Raw genomic sequence first — 21,874 nt, forward strand, 5'->3', positions numbered from 1 at the left:
TGTCGCTTTATGCACATTCTCAATAGCCCCCCCCCCCCCCCCCCCCCCCCAAGCGACGAAAACTTGAAGAACGAATGATCATAATGAAGTGCGGGCTTCAGGATGCGATTGGTATCTATAATTACCAACTTAACATATTACATACACTGTGTTTGTCCACCTGGGGAGGCTTTAGTGTCCTTAATAGCGAGTGTCCGAAAAACGAATCGCAAGTGTCCCTGAAAGCGAATGTCCGTAATAACGAGTGTACCTACTAGCAAGCGCTCGCTATAGCTGGTGTCAGTAATAGAGAGGCTAGGGTCAGCGTTCTCATGCATTTTACCAGATATACGTCTATTGAAGATGTACGGATAGCGAGGTTTTAATCATAAAGGAATGAATTTATTTGTTAGATTGATCTACTATGTGGCAAGCCTAAGACACGGCCAAGTGCAAAATAGTACATGTTGCAGTATGGGAGACAGCGCATTCTTACTATCCGTGTGACACTTGTTTGAAAAATGTCTCGTGCGTCCACGCAGCATTTGTTCTTAAAAAAACAAACAGCCACGTCTTCTAGCAATATAATGTAGCGCTGTTTGTACACTTTGTCAGGAGATAGTCCCAAGAGGTGTCAAAGCAAAGCGTTTTTTCTCATAGAAATGTCAAAGCAAAGCACTTTGCCAAAATCGGTGGTGATTGTTTGCGCTGTTTACACTAGACTCAAATCATTTGACCGAGCTAAACAATACTGCGACTTGAATGGAACACTGTTGCTTTTATAGAAAATCAGACCCTTTATTCAAACAATACTACGACTCGAATGGAACACCGTTGGTTTCATAGAAAATCAGACCCTTTATTCAAACAATACTGCGACTTGAATGGAACACCGTTGGTTTTATAGAAAATCAGACCCTTTATTCAAACAATACTACGACTCGAATGGAACACCGTTGGTTTTATAGAAAATCAGACCCTTTATTCAAACAATACTGCGACTTGAATGGAACACCGTTGCTTTTATAGAAAATCAGACCCTTTATTCAAAAAATACTACGACTCGAATGGAACACCGTTGGTTTCATAGAAAATCAGGCCCGTGAGGTGGGGAGACGAGGGTAATAAAAATAAAACCTAAAAATGTTCTTGACGCCTCAAGCAAAGGCAAGTGCACTTAGCAGCTAGGTAGAAACGCGGCTTCCATTGACCACAGCATAGAAGCTTATCCCTTATCCCTACCCCCACCACAAATCAATTCTACGGGCCGCCGTTTTCTCATAGATGAGTTGTCTGTTTTTGTGCTTTATCGTCCTGACGAAGCCGCGTCGATTTATTTATTCTACGGCAGGAGAGATACGACACCAAGAAGCCCATTATGACCACTAGTTTGCAGACGAAGCACAGTCCAAACACGGTGTAGGCGAGTTGAGTGTTGTTGTACTCCAGACAGTTGCCCTGACCGTCACACCTGAGGAGACAAATAGACTTGTATCTGGCGTAGTTTCCTGTGGTTGTTCTCCCTATTCCTTTTTGTCTAATGTGTGCGAGGTACTGTGCGGGTAAGGTAAAACGCTTTTTCCGCAATGTATGTTCTTGTCACATTCATAGTTCATATTCATAGTCAGTCTTACCTTTTATCCCATAAAATACAGGCTAAATCAAATAGGCTCCCAAACAAAATAGGACCAGGTATCGATCCGAGCAGTCTCGCCATCGTCATCTGGAAACCAACACCATACGTGCGCTCGTCCAACGATAAACATCTAGAAAAATAATAAGAATTTTATTGTCGGAATATACAACTCTTTGGCCCTTGTTTGCTTGTCTTGGTTTGCGCCACCTTCGGTGACACAGTCCCCTCACACTCATGACTGTAGGATACATAGAGCGGCTATTCAAGTGAAGCGCATTTTATCATGTCAACCGAAGCGCATGGGAAACTCATGGCATGACCTCTTCGAACACTACCTTAGCGTTACCATGGTAACCCCTTATTTAATACTGTTACTAAGGTGACTACCGTACAACATACCGTTACTATAGTGACAACCGTATAACATACCTTAGCGTTACTATGGTAGCCGGCGTCTCGTTGAGGAATGTTAAGAATCCAAACATAAATACAGTCGCCAGTAGGAGCCAAAATGTGTTACCACAGAAAGTCATGCACCGCCCTGGTAACATGAGGGCGTTAGGCGTGGCCAGACAGGAGCAACTGGAGAAAGACTGGGACGAGGAATCCAAAAGTACGGTTAGTCACTGGGTGCCCGTTAAGAGTGGGTAAGCGTGTCATGGCGCTTACGGTTAAAGGGGAGTAAAGGGGTGCTAGCGGTGGAATACATGTGCCAAAAGACAATGACTAAATGGAGAGGAGTAATAATTGTAGACGCGGGGAAATAAATTAGACCTAAAATAAGTAAAAACAAAAAAACAACTGACAATGACTAAATGGAGAGGAGTAATAATTGTAGAGGCGGGGAAATAAATTAGACCTATAATAAGTAAAAACAAAAAACAACTGACAATGACTAAATGGAGAGGAGTAATAATTGTAGAGGCGGGGAAATAAATTAGACCTATAATAAGTAAAAACAAAAAACAACTGACAATGACTAATTGGAGAGGAGTAATAATTGTAAAGGCGGGGAAATAAATTAGACCTATAATAAGTAAAAACAACTGACAATGACTAAATGGAGAGGAGTAATAATTGTAAAGGCGGGGAAATAAATTAGACCTATAATAAGTAAAAACAACTGACAATGACTAAATGGAGAGGAGTAATAATTGTAAAGGCGGGGAAATAAATTAGACCTATAATAAGTAAAAACAACTGACAGACCAAAAGACCTATGAAGCCCACTGCAAACGGCGCTAACATCGGCTGCATTACTAGCACCGCATGGTTGATATAACAATGGAAATGTTGTTGAGCCGCATCACATCACTTCCCAACACGGTTTCAAACAGTGCCAGCATTGCTGGACGATCGTATCGCCGGCTTTTTGCGTAAGCGGTGCTGTCGCCGTTTGCATGGGACCTAACAAGTTGCACTTTACCTTGTTAGCATTCCTGTCGAGGCAACCTGCGTGACAAGATGAGTAATACGTCATGCCAGCGTTACATACGGGACTGTAAGGCACTGTGACGCATGCGCAGTCGGAATTGCAGGTGTTTTCTAACGACAGCGTGCTGGAACTGTAGACGATTTCGTGTTAATAGGCGAAAAATGATGAACTATTAAATTATCGACAAAAATTCGTTAAAAAAATCAATTCGTTCTCCTTAACAGTTAAAACCAGGTATAAGAGGGGAGGCGGGCGCAGTATGTATGCATGCGCAAAAGCTGAATCAATTTCCCGCGCGTCGTCATAGCAACCTACTGGGAGACACACGCTCCTTCCGTGTTGTGTGACATTAGAGAAATTGGTCATCGCCGAGTGAATTCCTCGGTGAATTTCACACGAAAAACGCGGGAAACCTATGTCATTAAATTATCAGCCTTGAATTTCACATCAGTTTGTCTTGTCACTGTTGTGTAAATTTTTTTCCCACCCTAGCATTTCTTTAAAAAAATGTTGGCTTTATTGGTCTCTAGGGTACTCTTGGGGGAGGGGGTAGGGGGAGGTAATCCAGGCTACCTCTCCATTATTACCTCTCCTTTACCTTACCCTACCTGACCCGCGGAGCCCCGTTCATGATAAAAGCTTGAACTAGATGGAGATCAACTTGCCTGTTGTAAAAAGGAGTGTTCACACCAGCCATAGAGACAGTAGAGGGAATGAACTCTTAGGTCCTTTACCTTACCCTACCTGACCCGCGGAGCTCCGTTCATGATAAAAGCTTGAACTAGATGGAGATCAACTTGCCTGTTGTAATAAGGAGTGTTCACACCAGCCATAGAGACAGTAGAGGGAATGAACTCTTAGGTCCTTTACCTTACCCTACCTGACCCGCGGAGCTCCGTTAATGATAAAAGCTTGAACTAGATGGAGATCAACTTGCCTGTTGGAATAGAGAGTGTTCATACCAGCCATAGAGACAGTAGAGGGAATGAACTCTTAGGTCCTTTACCTTACCCTACCTGACCCGCGGAGCTCCGTTCATGATAAAAGCTTGAACTAGATGGAGATCAACTTGCCTGTTGGAATAGGGAGTGTTCATACCAGCCATAGAGACAGTAGAGGGAATGAACTCTTAGGTCCTTTACCTTACCCTACCTGACCCGCGGAGCTCCGTTCATGATAAAAGCTTGAACTAGATGGAGATCAACTTGCCTGTTGGAATAGGGAGTGTTCACACCAGCCATAGAGACAGTAGCGCAACTAGACAGCAAGGGCAGGGTAACAACCGCAGAGGCAGACGCTACAATAAGGCACATCTTGGCCGCCCCAGTCATACTTAGACGAAGCCTTTTGTTGATATAAGACCCTGTAGAACATTACTAATGAAGTCAGTGCCTTTATTCGTTAACTTTGAACCGGAAACCAATTTTTGTAAACAAAACAATCGACTGTTAATCAGGCTAAATGGAGAATAACCTGTTGCACATTGGCGACGAAAAAGCGTGCGCTTCCTCGTATCCTACAACAAAGTTACCTCAAGGGGCTCTATAGATTTTTTGACATTGAATTGATTTTCCTAGAAAATTTCGAAACAAAGAGGCTTACCCAAGAGGCTTCCACACAGGCATGCCGGGACAGTTATGACTCCATAGAGGAAGCCTATTTGAGCCGCAGGGATCCCAAACTGGGACTGCAGGAACTTTGGCGCGAAGGCTGCGAACCCCGAGAGGACTAGCCACTCGGCACACCCTGCGATTGAGGTGCTGGTGTAAGGGATGTTAAGTAGAAGCCGCTTTGTGGATTGAGGCAGATGTAATACTTCTTTGGCCAACCACTGTTTGTCCTGTTTCTAGGGATTAGAACTCGGTCAAGAATTAAGGTTGGTTCTCACTTGGACGTAAGCGCAAGCGGAATGCACGTAGTTTTCCGATTCTCATTAGAAATAAGCGCAAGAGAACGCACCTGCTTGATTTTCTTGCGCTTGCGCTTGTGTTTGACCGATTCTTGCGCTTGCGCTTGTGTTTGACCGATTCTTGCGCTTGCGCTTGTGTTTGACCGATTCTTGCGCTTGCGCTTGTGTTTGACCGATTCTTGCGCTTGCGCTTGTGTTTGACCGATTCTTGCGCTTGCGCTTGTGTTTGACCGATTCTTGCGCTTGCGCTTGTGTTTGACCGATTCTTGCGCTTGCGCTTGTGTTTGACCGATTCTTGCGCTTGCGCTTGTGTTTGACCGATTCTTGCGCTTGCGCTTGTGTTTGACCGATTCTTGCGCTTGCGCTTGTGCATCAGTGAGAACAACCTTTAGGGGGAATGCCTCTCTAATTTTATCTTATTTTCATAGAATTTTTTTCCTAATTTAAAGGCCACGCGTAGGATCCATGTTTCTTCATTGCCGTTTGTTGTTCACTTCTTGTTTGACAATTCAATGAAACTCGCCTAAAGGCTTAAAGGGATTTTCTACATAACGGTACAAGAATCGTAGGGCCAAGAATTATATTTACATAACAAGAATCTTAGTTACCAACTGATCATCATCCTCAAACACAGAAGTTAAAAAAAGAGATAAAAAGGGAAGCGATTCACCTTCGTCAGCTCCATTTCCTTATCCGGAATGTCTCCTCCATTTCTTGTAATGCGACTAGGGAAGCCAAAAAGCCAAAAACTCCAAAGTATGCATAATGTGCCACACACAACAAATCCTGGCCACCAGGCCCCAACCCAGCGCTCGTCTTTGGGGTTCAAGGGGGTCTGGACACCAATGTCCACGTACATTGCTAGAAAGACCCCTGCGAGGATATACCCGATGAAGGCACCTGCAAAATGGAAACATTGTCAGGAAATACTACACTTATACTCGTTTAGACGCCATCCTTAAAGGGAATCTGTCAGCCTTTTATCCTTTGTTGTCATATCAAGAAAATATCGTTTTTGCCAAACGAGGTCACTTCAACATAAGAAAACATATATATTCCTTATTTGGGGATTCTTGTTTAAGGTAATATATTCCTTATTTGGGGATTCTTGTCATTTTTAAGGCAATCTTTATGACTTGTAATATCAGAAGATAGAAAAACAGTTACTTTGACCATCTTTAGGTCTCTGATAATAAGCTAAGATTCTTCGGTACCAGACCCTCAAAACCACGACAACGCTTTTTTTTGTATGCAACTTTTGCAATTTTGGCAAATAAAACAACATCAAAACAACAAAATAATCATCATAAAAATCATCTTTAGCGTGCCAATTCTACATTGTTCTTGGATAAACGCCGCGCTTGGATGGTTATAGAAGGCAACCACGAGAGAATAAGTAAACAAGCCAGATAACTGAAATCACACATGTAAATGTGAAAGGCAAATATACTAAGGCTAGCTGATAAATTGAGACGATCAGCCAATCAACTGTCAGTAGTTTTTCACAATCAAAAATTATCACAGTTCAACTCATCACAAATCGTATAGTCAATCAGCTGTCAAAGTCGACAAAACAAGCAGTCAATTGTCACTTACCGAAAATACCAGAGGAGTAGAAGATACCGACGTACATGGGGGATACTTTAGCTTTGACGTTTTCGTCCATATAAGGAATTCCGAGAGCAATCATGGGCGTGGCACCTGAACCCATGACCAGCATCCCAAGAACGAACAGTGGAAAGTACCCCTTGTTACCGGAAGTAGATTCACAAGTATTCAAAGAACCGGAAGTTGAGTTGCAAAGACCAGTCGAACGAACAAGTTGTGATCCGCCTTGGGATGAAAAAAGGGAAAAATAAATGTTTCTTCTTCAATACCTTGTGAATAAAAAGCATTACAAAAAAACTATACAAAAAACATCGTCGTTACTTTCAACGATGGTGAGCTTACGAGTACCGCAAAATTAGGTACGAACCATTAGAAAAGTGGAGGGGAGGGGGCGGTAAGGAACAAAAAAGATTCATACACGATGAAAAGCCTGGAAAAAGGCATGCAGCCCAAACCAGACAGAAAAATATGCATACAAAGATTTAAAAAATCCATGCACGTTTTAGAGAAAGAAAAAAAACATGCACGTCTGAAACATCCCTGCACCCCACCTACCCCTTCACTTTTCTAATGGCCCGTCCCAACACGGCTAAAAAACGTGCGCGAGCAATTGCCTAATACTACAAGGACTTTAGGCGAGATTTTTGAAAGCGCTAACAAAGACTGAATTTTGAAGATTATTTGGAAGGCCCTATTCCTAAAATAGTCGCCACATACCCGCCTCATATCTCCCGCCAAAGACGTGCGGCAGGAAGAAGATGAGCATGCCAATCCCCATGGTCAGCAGTCCTACCCCACACCAGACAGGTTTCTTTCGTCTGGCGCCAAGGAAACTGACAAGTGGCGTTAGCACGAGAGCGGCGACGTCATATGAGCTTGTAAGGAACCCCGTGCGAGAGCTAAAAAAGAAGAATGATAAAAAACTTTTACTTTCGAGCAACGCGAAATATGCAAAGTACGCACGGCTCAAATGTGGAAGTATACAAGCCTTGGCCTAATAAAACGCATTTTTTTTTCGGAGTCAGGCATTCGAGAAAGAAAGAAGTGATACAAAAAAACTGCGAAATGACTGAGATTGCCCAGCATTAATCGTCCGCTGCCTGTTAGTTTTTTCGTCTAGCATCTTCTATCCCCTACCCCCTGTACTGGTTTTAAAGCATCATTTACATCACAATCGCATGCTCCTCTGACGCGGAATTAAGACTAGCATTTATGTCACGTAGCTGTATATACTTTCAAAACTCTGAAACCAGGTTTTCTAAGTAAACACGGAGAGTGCGCAGCAAAACAAGGCACATTTACGCAAATTAGAGGTCATTTTGTTTCTTATTATCAGATTCTATTATCAGATCCTATTCTAACAAACTCTGTTCATACTGCCCTTGTGCAGACCCACGAACGCAAGTGGGAAATTATAATTCTCGAGACGCCTCCCAAGGCTAGCGAACAAACAGCGTCAGTATTAGTAGTTCTCATTGCTTCCCTAGCAGACCTGACCTAAAAACAGCATCAGTCTCTAGGGTAGCAATGCTGTGTTGTCTGTCCAGGAGCTTAGGCTGTTTCCACGAGGTTGTGTTATGTTGCTTCCGTTCCACGAGGTTTATCTCAAGAGAGTTTGTGTTATGCTGTTTCCACGAGGTTTAGCTCAGGAGAGGTTGTGTTATGTTGTTTCCACGAGGTTTAGCTCAAGGGAGGATGTGTTAGGCTGTTTCCACGAGGTTTAGCTCAAGAGAGGTTGTTTTAGGTTGTTTCCACGAGGTTTAGCTCAAGAGAGTTTGTGTTAGGCTGTTTCCACGAGGTTTAGCTCAAGAGAGGTTGTGTTAGGCTGTTTTCACGAGGTTTAGCCCAAGAGAGGTTGTGTTATGTTTTTCCCACGAGGTTTAGCTCAAGAGAGGTTGTGTGATGTTGTTTCCACGAGGTTTAGCTCAAGAGAGGTTGTGTTATGCTGTTTCCACGAGGTTTAGCTCAAGAGAGGTTGTGTTATGCTGTTTCCACGAGGTTTAGCTCAAGAGAGGTTGTGTTATGTTGTTTCCACGAGGTTTTGCTCAAGAGAGGTTGTGTTAGGCTGTTTCCACGAGGTTTTGCTCAAGAGAGGTTGTGTTAGGTTGTTTCCACGAGGTTTAGCTCAAGAGAGGTTGTGTTATGTTGTTTCCACGAGGTTTAGCTCAAGAGAGGTTGTGTTATGCTGTTTCCACGAGGTTTAGCTCAAGAGAGGTTGTGTTAGGCTGTTTCCACGAGGTTTAGCTCAAGAGAGGTTGTGTTAGGCTGTTTCCACGAGGTTTAGCTCAAGAGAGGTTGTGTTATGCTGTTTCCACGAGGTTTAGCTCAAGAGAGGTTGTGTTATGCTGTTTCCACGAGGTTTAGCTCAAGAGAGGTTGTGTTAGGCTGTTTCCACGAGGTTTAGCTCAAGAGAGGTTGTGTTAGGCTGTTTCCACGAGGTTTAGCTCAAGAGAGGTTGTGTTATGTTGTTTCCACGAGGTTTAGCTCAAGAGAGGTTGTGTTAGGCTGTTTCCACGAGGTTTTGCTCAAGAGAGGTTGTGTTAGGCTGTTTCCACGAGGTTTAGCTCAAGAGAGGTTGTGTTATGTTGTTTCCACGAGGTTTTGCTCAAGAGAGGTTGTGTTAGGCTGTTTCCACAAGGTTTAGCTCAAGAGAGGTTGTGTTATGTTGTTTCCACGAGGTTTAGCTCAAGAGAGGTTGTGTTATGTTGTTTCCACGAGGTTTAGCTCAAGAGAGGTTGTGTTATGTTGTTTCCACGAGGTTTAACCCAAGAGAGGTTGTGTTATGCTGTTTCCACGAGGTTTAGCTCAAGAGAGGTTGTGTTAGGCTGTTTCCACGAGGTTTAGCTCAAGAGAGGTTGTGTTATGCTGTTTCCACGAGGTTTAGCTCAAGAGAGGTTGTGTTATGTTGTTTCCACGAGGTTTAGCTCAAGAGAGGTTGTGTTAGGCTGTTTCCACGAGGTTTAGCTCAAGAGAGGTTGTGTTATGTTGTTTCCACGAGGTTTAGCTCAAGAGAGGTTGTGTTATGTTGTTTCCACGAGGTTTAGCTCAAGAGAGGTTGTGTTAGGCTGTTTCCACGAGGTTTAGCTCAAGAGAGGTTGTGTTATGTTGTTTCCACGAGGTTTAGCTCAAGAGAGGTTGTGTTATGTTGTTTCCGAGAGGTTTAACCCAAGAGAGTTTGTGTTATGCTGTTTCCACGAGGTTTAGCTCAGGACAGGTTGTGTTATGCTGTTTCCACGAGGTTTAGCTCAAGAGAGGTTGTGTTATGTTGTTTCCACGAGGTTTAGCTCAAGAGAGGTTGTGTTAGGCTGTTTCCACGAGGTTAAGCTCAAGAGAGGTTGTGTTAGGTTGTTTCCACGAGGTTCAGCTCAAGAGAGGTTGTGTTAGGCTGTTTTCACGAGGTTTAGCTCAAAAGAGGTTGTGTTATGTTGTTTCCACGAGGTTTTGCTCAAGAGAGGTTGTGTTATGTTGTTTCCACGAGGTTTAGCTCAAGAGAGGTTGTGTTATGCTGTTTCCACGAGGTTTTGCTCAAGAGAGGTTGTGTTAGGCTGTTTCCACGAGGTTTAGCTCAAGAGAGGTTGTGTTATGCTGTTTCCACGAGGTTTAGCTCAAGAGAGGTTGTGTTAGGCTGTTTCCACGAGGTTTAGCTCAAGAGAGGTTGTGTTAGGCTGTTTCCACGAGGTTTAGCTCAAGAGAGGTTGTGTTATGCTGTTTCCACGAGGTTTAGCTCAAGAGAGGTTGTGTTATGCTGTTTCCACGAGGTTTAGCTCAAGAGAGGTTGTGTTAGGCTGTTTCCACGAGGTTTAGCTCAAGAGAGGTTGTGTTATGCTGTTTCCACGAGGTTTAGCTCAAGAGAGATTGTGTTAGGCTGTTTCCACGAGGTTTAGCTCAAGAGAGGTTGTGTTATGCTGTTTCCACGAGGTTTAGCTCAAGAGAGGTTGTGTTATGTTGTTTCCACGAGGTTTAGCTCAAGAGAGGTTGTGTTATGTTGTTTCCACGAGGTTTAGCTCAAGAGAGGTTGTGTTATGTTGTTTCCACGAGGTTTAGCTCAAGAGAGGTTGTGTTATGCTGTTTCCACGAGGTTTAGCTCAAGAGAGGTTGTGTTATGTTGTTTCCACGAGGTTTAGCTCAAGAGAGGTTGTGTTATGTTGTTTCCACGAGGTTTTGCTCAAGAGAGGTTGTGTTAGGCTGTTTCCACGAGGTTTAGCTCAAGAGAGGTTGTGTTAGGCTGTTTCCACGAGGTTTAGCTCAAGAGAGGTTGTGTTATGTTGTTTCCACGAGGTTTAGCTCAAGAGAGGTTGTGTTAGGCTGTTTCCACGAGGTTTAGCTCAAGAGAGGTTGTGTTATGCTGTTTCCACGAGGTTTAGCTCAAGAGAGGTTGTGTTAGGCTGTTTTCACGAGGTTTAGCCCAAGAGAGGTTGTGTTATGCTGTTTCCACGAGGTTTAGCTCAAGAGAGGTTGTGTTATGCTGTTTCCACGAGGTTTAGCTCAAGAGAGGTTGTGTTAGGCTGTTTCCACGAGGTTTAGCTCAAGAGAGGTTGTGTTAGGCTGTTTCCACGAGGTTTAGCTCAAGAGAGGTTGTGTTATGTTGTTTCCACGAGGTTTAGCTCAAGAGAGGTTGTGTTAGGCTGTTTCCACGAGGTTTTGCTCAAGAGAGGTTGTGTTAGGCTGTTTCCACGAGGTTTAGCTCAAGAGAGGTTGTGTTATGTTGTTTCCACGAGGTTTTGCTCAAGAGAGGTTGTGTTAGGCTGTTTCCACAAGGTTTAGCTCAAGAGAGGTTGTGTTATGTTGTTTCCACGAGGTTTAGCTCAAGAGAGGTTGTGTTATGTTGTTTCCACGAGGTTTAGCTCAAGAGAGGTTGTGTTATGTTGTTTCCACGAGGTTTAACCCAAGAGAGGTTGTGTTATGCTGTTTCCACGAGGTTTAGCTCAAGAGAGGTTGTGTTAGGCTGTTTCCACGAGGTTTAGCTCAAGAGAGGTTGTGTTATGCTGTTTCCACGAGGTTTAGCTCAAGAGAGGTTGTGTTATGTTGTTTCCACGAGGTTTAGCTCAAGAGAGGTTGTGTTAGGCTGTTTCCACGAGGTTTAGCTCAAGAGAGGTTGTGTTATGTTGTTTCCACGAGGTTTAGCTCAAGAGAGGTTGTGTTATGTTGTTTCCACGAGGTTTAGCTCAAGAGAGGTTGTGTTAGGCTGTTTCCACGAGGTTTAGCTCAAGAGAGGTTGTGTTATGTTGTTTCCACGAGGTTTAGCTCAAGAGAGGTTGTGTTATGTTGTTTCCGAGAGGTTTAACCCAAGAGAGTTTGTGTTATGCTGTTTCCACGAGGTTTAGCTCAGGACAGGTTGTGTTATGCTGTTTCCACGAGGTTTAGCTCAAGAGAGGTTGTGTTATGTTGTTTCCACGAGGTTTAGCTCAAGAGAGGTTGTGTTAGGCTGTTTCCACGAGGTTAAGCTCAAGAGAGGTTGTGTTAGGTTGTTTCCACGAGGTTCAGCTCAAGAGAGGTTGTGTTAGGCTGTTTTCACGAGGTTTAGCTCAAAAGAGGTTGTGTTATGTTGTTTCCACGAGGTTTTGCTCAAGAGAGGTTGTGTTATGTTGTTTCCACGAGGTTTAGCTCAAGAGAGGTTGTGTTATGCTGTTTCCACGAGGTTTTGCTCAAGAGAGGTTGTGTTAGGCTGTTTCCACGAGGTTTAGCTCAAGAGAGGTTGTGTTATGCTGTTTCCACGAGGTTTAGCTCAAGAGAGGTTGTGTTAGGCTGTTTCCACGAGGTTTAGCTCAAGAGAGGTTGTGTTAGGCTGTTTCCACGAGGTTTAGCTCAAGAGAGGTTGTGTTATGCTGTTTCCACGAGGTTTAGCTCAAGAGAGGTTGTGTTATGCTGTTTCCACGAGGTTTAGCTCAAGAGAGGTTGTGTTAGGCTGTTTCCACGAGGTTTAGCTCAAGAGAGGTTGTGTTATGCTGTTTCCACGAGGTTTAGCTCAAGAGAGATTGTGTTAGGCTGTTTCCACGAGGTTTAGCTCAAGAGAGGTTGTGTTATGCTGTTTCCACGAGGTTTAGCTCAAGAGAGGTTGTGTTATGTTGTTTCCACGAGGTTTAGCTCAAGAGAGGTTGTGTTATGTTGTTTCCACGAGGTTTAGCTCAAGAGAGGTTGTGTTATGTTGTTTCCACGAGGTTTAGCTCAAGAGAGGTTGTGTTATGCTGTTTCCACGAGGTTTAGCTCAAGAGAGGTTGTGTTATGTTGTTTCCACGAGGTTTAGCTCAAGAGAGGTTGTGTTATGTTGTTTCCACGAGGTTTAGCTCAAGAGAGGTTGTGTTATGTTGTTTCCACGAGGTTTAGCTCAAGAGAGGTTGTGTTAGGCTGTTTCCACGAGGTTTAGCTCAAGAGAGGTTGTGTTATGTTGTTTCCACGAGGTTTAGCTCAAGAGAGGTTGTGTTAGGCTGTTTCCACGAGGTTTAGCTCAAGAGAGGTTGTGTTATGCTGTTTCCACGAGGTTTAGCTCAAGAGAGGTTGTGTTAGGCTGTTTTCACGAGGTTTAGCCCAAGAGAGGTTGTGTTAGGCTGTTTTCACGAGGTTTAGCCCAAGAGAGGTTATGTTATGCTGTTTCCACGAGGTTTAGCTCAAGAGAGGTTGTGCTATGTTGTTTCCACGAGGTTTAGCTCAAGAGAGGTTGTGTTATGTAAGCGGATGCCTAGTCCCGTCAAGCGATGGAATGAATGGAGGGGGAGGGGCGCAATAACATTAAGATTCTCATACAAAAATAAAAATATCCCTTCTAATGATGACCTGACTGAAATGATCCATTCTACACTTTGCTAAATCTCGAACCATAACTGATCACAGAGAGAAGTTCGTGGATAGTAACAGTTTCCCTACCGGCATTTCCGGGTTATTTTCCCTTGATTGCAACAAGTCTTGTAATGAGTAGGTCAAAAATGTACCCCTTTCAATTCTTCTTTCAAGTTCTGAAAGAAGTCTCGACATAACGCCAATTGATAGTGAATCGTGGGAGGTTTTCCTCCCATGACAGGACCTATGTTTTAAATTTAAGCCCTCTCATTGGAATGGATCAAATAACTCACCTTGTGTAACCATAACGCTTCTCGATAGTCGAGATCGACACCGAATAAACACCGTTTACAACGATGCTCTGCGTGAAAAAATACATAACAAGAAAGAACAGGAACCACTTTGGAGAGTTCATGAACTGTAGACATCTTGGTTTTAATTTCCACCAACCGAACACAGAGTGAGTTGCAGCTAATGTGGAATGGTCTCGCTCGCTTTTCATGGCTCTTCGGGTTCAAATAGCTGACCTTGTTTTGATGATGTGCATTCATGATGATGAGGTATCATTTATCACTTTCCGATTATTAGTTTCTTTCTTTTAAATTGGAGTAAAGAGTAGAGGTATCTCCACGCCAAATTTGCACATGCAAAGAAAACGTGAAAGCTGGAAGTCACGCTCCGCATCCGTAAAAGAGAAAACTTTGGCGCTCATCTGGACATGGGCGAGTTATGGGATTGGATTATTTTTGCCCCCCCCCCCCCCCATTAAAAATGTGGCTTCCACCCCTGGTTCAGAGTAAATGCAATTTATTGTTCCGCGAACTCTTGGCCCACAAAATCGGGGGTTGTTTGTATTCTAGTGTGCTCGCAGCTTTGTTTTATTGACATTTTCCCTTAGGTAGCTCGTCCCAGCTTGCAGTGGTACTCAATTTCCATTCATGAGAGCGGACCTCCCAGTCGAGGGGAGGGGGGAAGAACCTCTGGCTACGGGGATTCTCCCGCCCTCCGGCTACAGGTCTGTCACACATGGCTCACAACCCAGGTTAGCTTTCGGCTGCTCCTGAAGAGGACATATATATAATACAAGTCCGGGTTGGCTAGTGCATACGTGTGTTTATATATGAAAAAATTGACGAACGTGGCAGATTCCCATAATGCAGCCCTACCTGAGAGCCGGGTTACATGCCCCGGGATGAAAATTGGCCCGGGTTAGAGGCAGGCTACTCCCTTGCTGTCATCACCATGATGCTTTGCGTGCAGACTCACAATTTCCAATATGGCGGACGCTTCAGAGCAGAAAGGGCCTGTGACGCCATAGCCATGCATAGCGTGATAGGCCCGCCGAGGGACGAGGCTACGTTAGGAGGTTATGAGAAGATCGTGTAAAGATGCGCTAAGTTCCGTATAAACACGTGTAGAAAAATGAGGGTTCCTAAGGGTTATACTCGAAGGCCGAAAATTCAATTTATCAACAATGTTTGGCGCAATGTTAGCATGCTTTTGTGTTTTTCAAATGCTTCCACGTTTGGATTTACAGATTGGCAGCGCTTCTGTACTTTGACTCCTTTGTACTTTTTGGCCAATGATGAGTCTCCACAAGTCGAGGACTATTTAAGTTTCTTGAGTGTAAGGTTTTTTCTTTTTAGCTCTCTGCATTTGTCCTAAAAGATGGCTATTGTTCGATTCCATCGCAACGCATTATAGAAAGCTGCATCCATCTGAAAAATTCAAAAGACCATTCTTCTGTACACAATACACAAGCATCGGCTTGTGTTTGATTTGCTTGTTATAAGCGTCTTTTGTTTTTGGATCTTAACATCTGAATAAAAGAGAGCCAGTTACTTTAATCAGCCAATATATACCTGTAGTGACCGATCATTTTATCTTGATGATAAATGGGCATGAGAGCATCATAGTTTACGCCTCCACCAATACAGGAAATCCTCTTATATTAGCTGCTGCATAGTGAGGCATGAAAGAGACTTCTTGGGTTTCCTTACTTTTCGGCGTTTCAGTCTGTCTTGTATATTTTTTGGAAAAGGTTATTTCTGTAAGGCGAGTAAATTAAGGAAGGAGCCCTTACAGGCCTCTCTTTCCTGCTCTTTAATGATCTAGCAGAGGCTTCCGAGAGCAACACAGAGAATAGAGGGCATTGCTATAGAAAACAGGAGAAGCGCAGAATACACATAAAAGACCATGTTTTGCGATTTAGTTTAGGATTGGTAGGAGCAGCTTCAGAAACTCCCGACACCCGACACAACTATAATTCTACAAACAGGGCCTTAGCAGTGGTTGGGGCACGGGGGGAAGGCGCCCCCCCCCCCCCCCCCCAATATTTTCTTTATGTTTCTTTATTCTCCCCCCTCCCCCCAATTTCTCAATTTCTCAATTTTTGGAGTCCGTCACAGAGAAAAATATCAGGGTATACAGCGGCGTAGCCAGGATTTTTAACAGGAAGGCCCTTTCAAGTCATTTTCTCCTGTATTTTCTATTTTTGGCTGCTAGAAAGGGGGGTCACCCTGGGCCACCCCCTGGATACGCCCCTGATATAGCCGCGCGCAAACGGACGGAGTATAATTCCAACATGCGCCGTCATCGAGGCTGTGTAAGCAGTCCATGCGACAGTGATAGGAGTGCATTTGGCTGATCGGTACTTTCATCGCTTGTAACCCTGATCTTGTTGTTCACCTCGAGGGGGGATTATCCGTCATCTCATCTTATCTTATACTAAAACAGACTAGTACAAGCAAAGAAGGTCGGCATTGTCTTCCTCTTAGAATTGTGTTCGTAACTGGATAGTCTATGTCTATGAGATTCGATGTTTTGAGAGGTGGACTTTGTAGTGATCTATGTGCGCATAATTTGCAACATGTTTTCCCGGGCGCCAAGCCTGAAGCGCAAAAAAAGACACGAAAATTTAACTGCAGCATCTTTTTTCTTTGCTGTGTGCATCCAGTAGGCAAGCAAGCCTAACCCGTGATATACAGAACAGTCATGTGACCGGCATGGCGGGGAAATTAAATACCATTTCCGGTTTATCTTGTGACATAGCGATTATGTAGCGGCATCCCGTGAAAAAAAAACTTTATTCATTGCGCCGAATAAAACAATTCAGATTTACATGAAAGGGTATGGTCTTTTGGAGTTTGTGGTATATAGATCTGCTGTCGTGGAAATAGTTCATTTTCTGTTGTTTAACATTTATTTCTGACATTCTTTACATAATAGCGAATTCCCAAATATTCGCAATTGCCTGATAAAGTACGCGACTTACTAAACGCATACAGACCCTAGAAAAGCCCTAAAAGCTTGATAAAAAGACGACAAAATACCTCTTAAAGATCTAATTCCACATTCTGGACATGTCTCGTCCCGTTGACAGATGCTAAGCTACTTATCCAACTCGTGATTCGTTGTTTACATTGTTCAAGTTTACCCAGGCTTTCAAATCAAACTAAAAGAAGCAAGAAAACAGCTTTAAATCGTGTTAAAATTGGAGACTTTCTTCTGCACCAAATTACTGTTTATGTTCTGTACGTTTATGGGTTAGGAGGACCCTGCGCGCTGCCGGAAATCCCGTGAAGTTTTCGTAGCGTGCGGGCTACCCTCGGGTCACAATGTTATGTTTTGGGATTGTTTTGACGGCAACACACTTTCCTGGGAAGTATTACTTCCGGTAAGCAGTTAACAACTTCCGGTATTGGTCATTTCAGTCTCAATGAAAACAGACGCTGCAGATAGAAGAATAGAAAATTTGGACCCCAGCGTTAATTTGAGGTTTCTCTGGTGCTAAGAATCCTAATAAACATTGCGCAAGAAAATGTTCTGATTAAATGTTTTGTGTTTTAAATTTTCGGTTTTTAAATCACCAAGCACCCAAACAATATATAGAATTCACTACTAACACTAAATTTCTAAATCCTCCATTTAGTTGAAAGAAAAAGGCTCACTTAAATCTATGATTCATAAAGACGACCTTCATTGTTTAAACTTGCCTTAGTATCCTAGAAACGGTCTAAAGCGTATAGAAAATCACTAGGACACTTTTTATTTTTATTTTTGATGCCATTCATAATTTAATAGAGGTGATTTAAAAAGACTTAGAACTGCAATTTATCTATCAGTGAAAGCTAACCACTAACGCCATAGTTTCACGCTCGAGCCAGAAAGCAAACTCGTTAATTTTTGATTGGTCGAAATTGATGACGGCTAGTAATGTGTGTCCGATTATGGTGGCGGTATTGTATACTGTAGCATCATACAAGAAAGAAAATCTCCTTTCAGACCACACAAGCTCTAAATGCTGGAAATACTTTATAAGAATCGTATTTTGTCTGAGATTTCTACCCCCCACTCATACCCCCCGACGGTAGCATGGGCCGAACGGGCATGTCAAGAGCAGTTTGACAACCGCGTGTCTTGTTGTGTGACAAGTGGATCTTTCACAGCCTATTTTCATCGTCAGTGGCGAGTGACACTTTGCGGTCAAGAAGTTGTCAAATTTTGCAACTACTATTATTATCTAGCTCCTTAGAAAAGCAGACTCGGAGAGACAGATAACCGGCTAAAACACGTTAGCTTCAAGTCATTATTGTAATAAATGCTTTAGGTTGGTGTCAATTTTTCTCGTCTTGACGAACTTTTTTGACAGCTTTTCTGGGAAGATTAATTTATATTTTGGCCTTGAGCAACGCTGGTTTAGCTGTATAAATTTTTTGACATTGCCCACGTTTCAAGCTAAATAAAGAGTCATTACAAACCATTCTTTCGAATTCCCAATTACTACTGAGAAAGAAATTCTAAAGCTCACAAAATGTCATGTCGTTATTAGCAAATTAAAATCTGCTTCAAAGAAATTTTAAATAAGTTGTTCAGAAAACAAACGAGGGAAGCCATTTAGTGACATTTAGCGCTAGGAAGCCAAATGTAGGCCATTCATATCCTAGGAATCCATTCAAAGACAATTTCTTACCAACTCTCCTTATTCTTTTCATAAAAACAAAGAGTGGCCTGGCCTTACCGGTAAGTTAAAAGGCTCTACATTGATACATTTTTTATTCCATGCGTTTATAGAATTATGTCAACAAAATGGTTTTCTAAATGAAGGATCAATAAGAATAAAGCGAAATAAGGCCACCTCGAGCTCAAAGGATTCAAACTGCGACAGACGATTGCTCATTTTTACGGGCCGCCACGGTTGCATAGCAAAATCTACAAGGGATTTTTTTTCACAAGATTGAAGCAAATACTAATTTTTCGAGCAGTTTTGATTGATTCTATTTTTTTTTTCATTTTGACAACAATTTGTGGTTTTCAAGTTGACAAAGTTTCACCACTAATTAGGGCGGATGGCGTTAGGGTAGGGGGCAAGAGGTCGAGTTTGACAGATACAAGGGATAAAAACAGAATGAATATTGTTCGGTTACAAAAAGATGAGCGAATGGGTTGGCTGACAAGCCTCGGTGAATTCTGAAGAACAACGCTATCTAAAGCTGCGTCATCAGTCTCTCATAGCTTCAACTAAGTCAGAGAAGTTAGCTTGCTTATTTGGTTTAGCGGCTGATATTACTAGGCCGCGCGTTGCTCAAGGGTTGCTGTCTGTCATTCGAGAATTGTTTAACCAGCGTATTTGCCCAGCACGAAAAAAAAAACAAAGACGCATATGCATATTCCATGTCCTAGGCTTGCGACATTTCCATATTCCCTCCATACACCTCTCAAACTAGAGTTAAGTTAAATCACAGTGACTTCCTTTAGTTACAGGAGATAACATGTTTCGCTTGCAATGGGTCATTAGGACGCGCAAAGCAGGTATCACACAGTTCTTATGTTGTTTTGAGATTCTTATTTTCTTCTTTACAAGGGCAATTTATAATTCATTATACTGTACAAAGGAGGCCGGGACAATAAAGAGACCCTGACATTTTGGCAATTCAAAATTGTTGAATTTTAACATGACAATGAAGCGACTTCTTGGATGCATTTTTTCTGTTGTTGTCGAAAAGCCTCAGTGTTCAGTGCTACCTCAACTAATAAGTTTATACTGCTGAAAGCATCAAATGCTTGCTCAATGTCTTCTTCTTCCGAAGATGAACTTGGAGGCGAGGGCTGAGACCCGAGACTGTCATGCGAAAACTGATATGAGTCCGGTTGGCTACTATAATAGTCTAATTCATGACTTTTATAGCCGCAAATTGGGCTAGAGAGATACGATTCGCGATCTTCATCCACGTATGCTTGATCGAAATCTTTTGAAATCCCTGTCACAGTTCGTTGAAATGCGGAATTTGGTGATTTCATGTTAGCTCGTCTTGTGATGGTATAGTTGCTTGGGTCCCTTCCCTCTCGCCGAATCATGTCTGGGAGAATTCGTCTCCGAGCGTTAATAAACCAGTTGCACACTTGTAGAACAGAGAGATTGGCGGCCTTTGAGAGGTACTGCTTCTCAGCTTCCGATGGATATGCATTGAATCTGTGTTCCCAGAGCCATAGTCGTAAAACATTGACGGAGTCCTTGGGCAGGTTGCCCCTACGTCGCTTAGGGCTGGTGGGGACACGTGAGCGAGAATCGTCTTCTTTATCACTCTCTAAATCATCCCCTGCAAAATAATAAACACAATAACTATTAAACAATTATCCCAGTTTCAATAAGTTAAGGAACTTTGCAAGGTCTGGTGTGTTTTTCGTGCTGTCACGGAGTGTAGGACTCAATATAAAGTCAGTTGTAGGCTTTGTCGAAGAGCTGTCATCAAATCAACTGAAGCAGTGAAATCACGACAAAACACGAAACTGCTCAGTTGCTTCTAAAATCAACAGGCCCCTCTGGCTAGCACAACTCCGGAATAAGAGCCGCAAGGTTGTTAAAATTCTGTAGCAAAACGGATAATGTGAAAGTGCGAGAGAAGACGGAAAAACAACACCATTCATTCTGTTAGTTGAAATGCGCTGCGCATTTGAACGGTTTCGAGGCATGTTTGGCTCGCACGGGGGACACTCACCGTATCTTTTCGCTCTATTCACTCGTCCCATATGAGGCGGCATAGTTGACAAGTTGTGATTCTATCCTAGTGTTGTAGTTAGTCGCAAGGCAGAGGTTGACTGGATAAGAGTTAAACTTGCCTACTGTGAATGAGGTTGTTTGCGAAACCTGCACCGAAGCCGAACAGACTTTGACACTAATGACAGATGAAAGCGTGTGGAGCACTAGTGCGTTGCCCTGTGTTTGTGTAATTTACAATATGTTCCTTGTCGCTGATTGGCTAATTTTGACAATCTATTTAAATGGTCTCGCATTTCATTGGCTTCCCGAAGCAACTGAGAAAATCCTTCCACGTGGAACTAAGATATACGGCAGTCTTATTTACTTCGATCTTCTTTAATTTTCACCCCCACTTTCTGAGGTGTTTTCTCTCATGCTCTTTGTTCAGCATTAAGCCAGAGTTTTGTCGGAGAAGTGTCACCGCGGTGAAATATTATACAGCTTGACAAACAGGAAAACAACAGTCTGGTCTAGTTAGAAATTTCGCATTTTTAACTAGTGGAAACTTTTACCACCAATATATTTTTTATTTGGCCAAATTAGTAGTGCCACAGAACTTATGATAATGATTATGGGTGTAAATTAAAAATTAGGCAACATCCAACACTTTTGAAGAAGGCGAAGCGGCCCGAATTCGACATACGTCAGATTTAACTTTGAAAGAGGAGCTCTGCTGCCTTTGGGTATCAAATTATAAATATCCTTCACGGGTCGTAGACTGTTTCTGAAATATTAGGAATGCGAAGGTCGATTGAGGTCGCCACAGCAACAGTTGTTCTCTCCACGAACGTAAACCTATCGGAGCCTAGCCCACTCTGAAAGGGCTCTTTATATATGCAGTCCTAGAGTGTGGTTTTGTAAGTAGAACAATATTATATAGCCAGCCGTATATTAGAGATATCAAACATAGTCAGGATTATTTACTTTTTTGACTAGTTTAGTAGTCATTAACACTCGCGTTATTGGAAATAAAAGAGCAGTTCAGCGCTGTGATTTAGTGGAGGTTTCCTCTGTGACATTCGATCAAATCGGAATTCTAAGCGTGCTGTCAAACTTGGCCTCCTACGCCCTCTCTGAAGGCCTGAGTGCGCTGGCTTACATTCCAAACATTGAAGCTTTGATGGGCCTTGTAATTAAAACTGCCACAATGATAAAGATCGAGTGTTATTTTCCTGCTTTGCAGTTCTTGTATTATCACGGGTTATGTTTGAATTACCCGCACGCCATATGCTATACCTCAGCTGGTTTTTCCTAGGTTTTTGAATGCCTTGTTATAGCGGCGGTACCTGTAAGAGCGTCGTGGGATTAGGGTAATAATAAGCAACAAATGGATCCAACAAATCTAGTTCGCATGACAGTTTCTCGAAAGTTTAATCATCTATATAATTTCATTCAAGCGCCTAAACGCTCTTCTTGTATCCCGGGTGTAGCTTGTAAAACAATAAAGCCAATTTTGATCTTTAATGTCTCTCAAACCGGTTGGAAATGTGTCTT

General features: G+C 42.8%; 2 protein-coding genes and 1 long non-coding RNA gene across 4 annotated transcripts; all 3 read right to left on the bottom strand.

Moving 5' to 3' along the window:
* Nucleotides 1–345: 345 nt before the first annotated feature.
* On the bottom strand, nt 346–14,074 carry LOC5512899 (solute carrier organic anion transporter family member 4A1). Of its 2 annotated transcripts, none has more exons than XM_048725936.1 (10): nt 13,635–14,074; nt 7,285–7,466; nt 6,556–6,792; nt 5,630–5,859; nt 4,653–4,890; nt 4,260–4,413; nt 3,042–3,180; nt 2,045–2,208; nt 1,614–1,745; nt 346–1,450 (listed from the first exon to the last, which is right to left on the bottom strand). In XM_048725936.1, exons 1-10 carry the CDS (start codon nt 13,841–13,843, stop codon nt 1,258–1,260), a joined length of 1,878 nt encoding a protein of 625 aa, XP_048581893.1. In that variant the 5' UTR covers nt 13,844–14,074; the 3' UTR covers nt 346–1,257. The 2 variants fall into 2 exon arrangements, with proteins under 2 accessions (XP_048581893.1, XP_048581892.1); XM_048725935.1 differs by having other exon boundaries at nt 4,653–4,896.
* A 57-nt stretch (nt 14,075–14,131) lies between these two features.
* Nucleotides 14,132–15,096, bottom strand: LOC116618536. The gene is made up of 2 exons (XR_004296237.2): nt 14,508–15,096; nt 14,132–14,401 (listed from the first exon to the last, which is right to left on the bottom strand). It is a non-coding gene; the product is annotated as an uncharacterized LOC116618536 (long non-coding RNA).
* A 4,075-nt stretch (nt 15,097–19,171) lies between these two features.
* On the bottom strand, nt 19,172–20,556 carry LOC116618549 (homeobox protein TGIF2). The gene is made up of 2 exons (XM_032382395.2): nt 20,340–20,556; nt 19,172–19,940 (listed from the first exon to the last, which is right to left on the bottom strand). The coding sequence occupies exons 1-2, from the start codon at nt 20,380–20,382 to the stop codon at nt 19,291–19,293; spliced, it is 693 nt and encodes a 230-aa protein (XP_032238286.1). The 5' UTR covers nt 20,383–20,556; the 3' UTR covers nt 19,172–19,290.
* Nucleotides 20,557–21,874: the final 1,318 nt, after the last annotated feature.

The sequence above is a fragment of the Nematostella vectensis genome, chromosome 4, assembly GCF_932526225.1.
Source record: "Nematostella vectensis chromosome 4, jaNemVect1.1, whole genome shotgun sequence".
NCBI lineage: Eukaryota > Metazoa > Cnidaria > Anthozoa > Actiniaria > Edwardsiidae > Nematostella > Nematostella vectensis.

What these genes read in the sequence shown, in the direction of transcription:
- LOC116618549 (XM_032382395.2), bottom strand. Translation starts at nt 20,382, where the DNA reads ATGCCGCCTCATATGGGACGAGTGAATAGAGCGAAAAGATACG. An exon ending in GAATAGAGCGAAAAGATACG is followed by an intron (nt 19,941 to 20,339) that starts GTGAGTGTCCCC and finishes ATTATTTTGCAG; the next exon opens with GGGATGATTTAGAGAGTGAT.
- LOC5512899 (XM_048725935.1), bottom strand. Translation starts at nt 13,843, where the DNA reads ATGAAAAGCGAGCGAGACCATTCCACATTAGCTGCAACTCACTCTGTG. An exon ending in GCTACCATAGTAACGCTAAG is followed by an intron (nt 1,746 to 2,044) that starts GTATGTTATACG and finishes TTATTTTTCTAG; the next exon opens with ATGTTTATCGTTGGACGAGC. An exon ending in TGTATTTTATGGGATAAAAG is followed by an intron (nt 1,451 to 1,613) that starts GTAAGACTGACT and finishes TTGTCTCCTCAG; the next exon opens with GTGTGACGGTCAGGGCAACT.